General features: G+C 39.3%; 1 protein-coding gene across 1 annotated transcript in view; it reads right to left on the bottom strand.

The window, feature by feature from the left end:
- NMS (neuromedin S) overlaps window positions 1–1,653 on the bottom strand; it is a 17,374-nt gene extending 15,721 nt beyond the window's left edge. The window contains exon 1 of the mRNA XM_007959536.1: window positions 1,578–1,653. Coding sequence (XP_007957727.1) covers window positions 1,578–1,653 — 76 coding nt within the window. The remainder of the gene's footprint in view (window positions 1–1,577) is intronic.
- Between the last annotated feature and the right edge of the window lie 1,137 nt (window positions 1,654–2,790).

The following is a 2,790-nucleotide window of genomic DNA, read 5'->3' as shown; positions in this document are numbered from 1 at the left end:
CAAGCTTTCTACAAACCAAGAAAAAACTAAGGAAATATTATGTGATATTCAAATAATCACAGTGTCCAAAGCTTGAAATGCAATAGTTCTACTTGAAATGCCAAGATATGACATAGAGCTAAGAAAACTAAGCATAGTGCTCTCTGGCAAAGAGAAAAATTAGGAAGTGGATACTAAGTGCCTGCAAATACTTTGAGAACTGTCGAAAGTAAGAGATATTATTCTTAGTCTGTGTATCGCCAAAGGTCAGAACTAGGGCTAGTGGTTAGAAGTTACATGTGAACAGATTTCAGCATAGTGTAAAGAAGTTTCTGAGAATTGGCAACATTCAAAAACACAAAGCAATTAAAATCAATACTACATGGATTTTTTGAAAACTCATTCTAAGGTTCAGTGATGATAATAAAAGATAAATATTTTATAGATCTTACCCACAAGGAACTTACAATCAAATAGGACAAAAAAGTATAGTGAATATAACTATATTGGCAAATGAAAAAAAGTTAATAACCAATTCCCAGAAGTGTTACATAAACAAGATTCTATTGGAGCCTGGAAGATGCAGCTACACTGTCTTATGCTGGTAGTGAGTTGGGTGTCACTGAAAGTAGACATATAGCCTGGAATACCTTCTGCAGGGAAATCACAGGGGGGATTCCTGATTCCGTGAGGTTAAAATAGGTGACCTCTAGTGTTACTTGCAATGCATACATTCAGTAAGTACACCACCCAATAGGAAAAAACAAACATGCTCTGTTTAAAATATATTTTCAAAGATTTTCTTCTTTTCCTAAATCAAAATTCTAATGGAAAATCTAAAACTTTGAAAAAGTCTGTGTTTCCAGTCTTCGTTGTTCTGCCACCACTTCCTTCCCTGCGTCCTATAGTGAGTTATCTGGAGATGGTGGTGATGAATTCCTACCACTGACCCCTCACCACACTCCAGGTTCACCATATACGCTTTGATTCTCAGAACGTGAGGAGACAGCGTCACGCTCCGGGTCAGCACCTCGGACAGCGCCCAAGCCGCGAAGGTCGGCGGCCTGTGCTGTGCTCTCCGGGGTCCGGGGTGCTACCTCCCGGGAGGCACAAAGACGGCTTTGAAAAGATTCCTTTTTTTTTTCCCCCTGTGCACGCATCTCCTTTCCCTCGCTAACTGCCTCTCAATTTTCAGTCACTGGACTCTAAATTCAGTATTCCCACCCATGTTCTCGTCTCTTCAGAATTCCGGGACAGCATATAGCTAAGTTGGGGTTGTTTCTCAATTCCTACCAGGTCTAAGCCTCACTCCTCAGTTCAGCAGCACATCCTGGGACCCTCCTAGGGCAGCAACTGCTTAAAGACATTCATTCCCACAGGGGAAAGTCGTCTCTTTTGGTAAAAGGCTGCAGCATCTTGCACTGTCCACCCTCTTTTAAAGGTTAGACACAAATGGGAAGACAGGAGGTGAGACTGAAAGTAGGGGTAGGTGAGGGAATAAATTTGACTTCCTCCAGAACCATTCTGGAGGATCAAGACTGCCACAGTCTTCTTCAGGAGCTCAGGTCAAGTGGGATCATGTGAGGAGGTCCCCTTACCTGAGGAAGTAATCTGTAGCATGCAGAAGCAGTAGAGGGCCAAGACAGAAGGGAATTGGGGAAGAAAATGTTTCATCTTCAGAGTCCGGTTTCTCTTTTCTGGCCACAGATATGTGTAGTTAGTACAGCATTCTCCCAAGGTCCACAGGCAGGGACAACCCTTCGCCCTGCGTCTGGTGGCCCCAGTGAAGAAAGTGCCTTTATGCGCAGTGCCTCAGAGCCCATTGGCTGAGCACCAATCAGCTTTGCGCAGGAGGACCCTGGCTTTCTCATAAATGTCACGCTGGGCCCTTATTTGTAGAATAATATCTTCCTGGTGCAGGGATTGTAGAGAGTCATCTTTTTCAAGCCAGTAATAAAAATAAAAAGTGGAGAGTCATAATTGGTATTCTATAGCGATTTGAGAAACATTTATGACTTTAAAAAGGTTTCTTCCTCTTTTTTTAATCAAAGAACTGGACATAAATACATAAACTCTTGTATGGTTAAACCTTATTTCCTAAGAAACATTTTCCTCCATTAACAAAGGATGTTTTGTGGTTTCTGGTGCATCTGAGAATAAAATTTTGAGTCCTGGATAGAACATTACAATAAACCCAAAAGTTCAGCTCATTATTTAGAAGTTAGACTCTTCAAGCTTTGTTCATGTTCATTTCTATGAAAATGTCAAATATGTCAAATTAAATCACTATTCAAGAAAACATGAAAATATTGTTTGTTAGTAATATAAATAAAGTGACTCCACTACATGTTGGTATCTGTTTTAGGCATTTTGCATTGTTACTTCATGTAATTCTCACAGTAAACCCATAAGGAATGGGTTATTACCTTAATATGAATGGGGAAACTGAGTCTAGGGACCACTAAGGAACTCATATAAGGTTACATAGTTATCAAGGATAAAGAGCAGAAATTTGGACCTAAGAATATCTGATCCCAGACACATCTTTCAAAGTAGGGAGTATTAGTTGATAAATTCTTTCTGAAATGAACATCCTTGAAATGGATGTGGGATAGAAAGAATAAGATCAAAGAACAAAACCTCCTATTTCTTGCTACATATGGCATATATGAAACAAATGTCTCTAGTGACAGTTTCATTATGCATATCTTTAAATTTTCTTTTAAGGGAATTAGGAAATACTTAAAAATTGTTCAATGTTTACTTTATGTCTAAAATGTTAATAATTTACCTAAGCAATTTCATTCAGCT

The sequence above is a fragment of the Orycteropus afer genome, unplaced genomic scaffold (assembly GCF_000298275.1).
Source record: "Orycteropus afer afer isolate SDZICR_OR568_19922 unplaced genomic scaffold, OryAfe1.0 scaffold00017, whole genome shotgun sequence".
NCBI classification, from domain to species: Eukaryota; Metazoa; Chordata; class Mammalia; order Tubulidentata; family Orycteropodidae; genus Orycteropus; species Orycteropus afer.
This window is presented reverse-complemented; position numbering and strand designations above follow the sequence as displayed.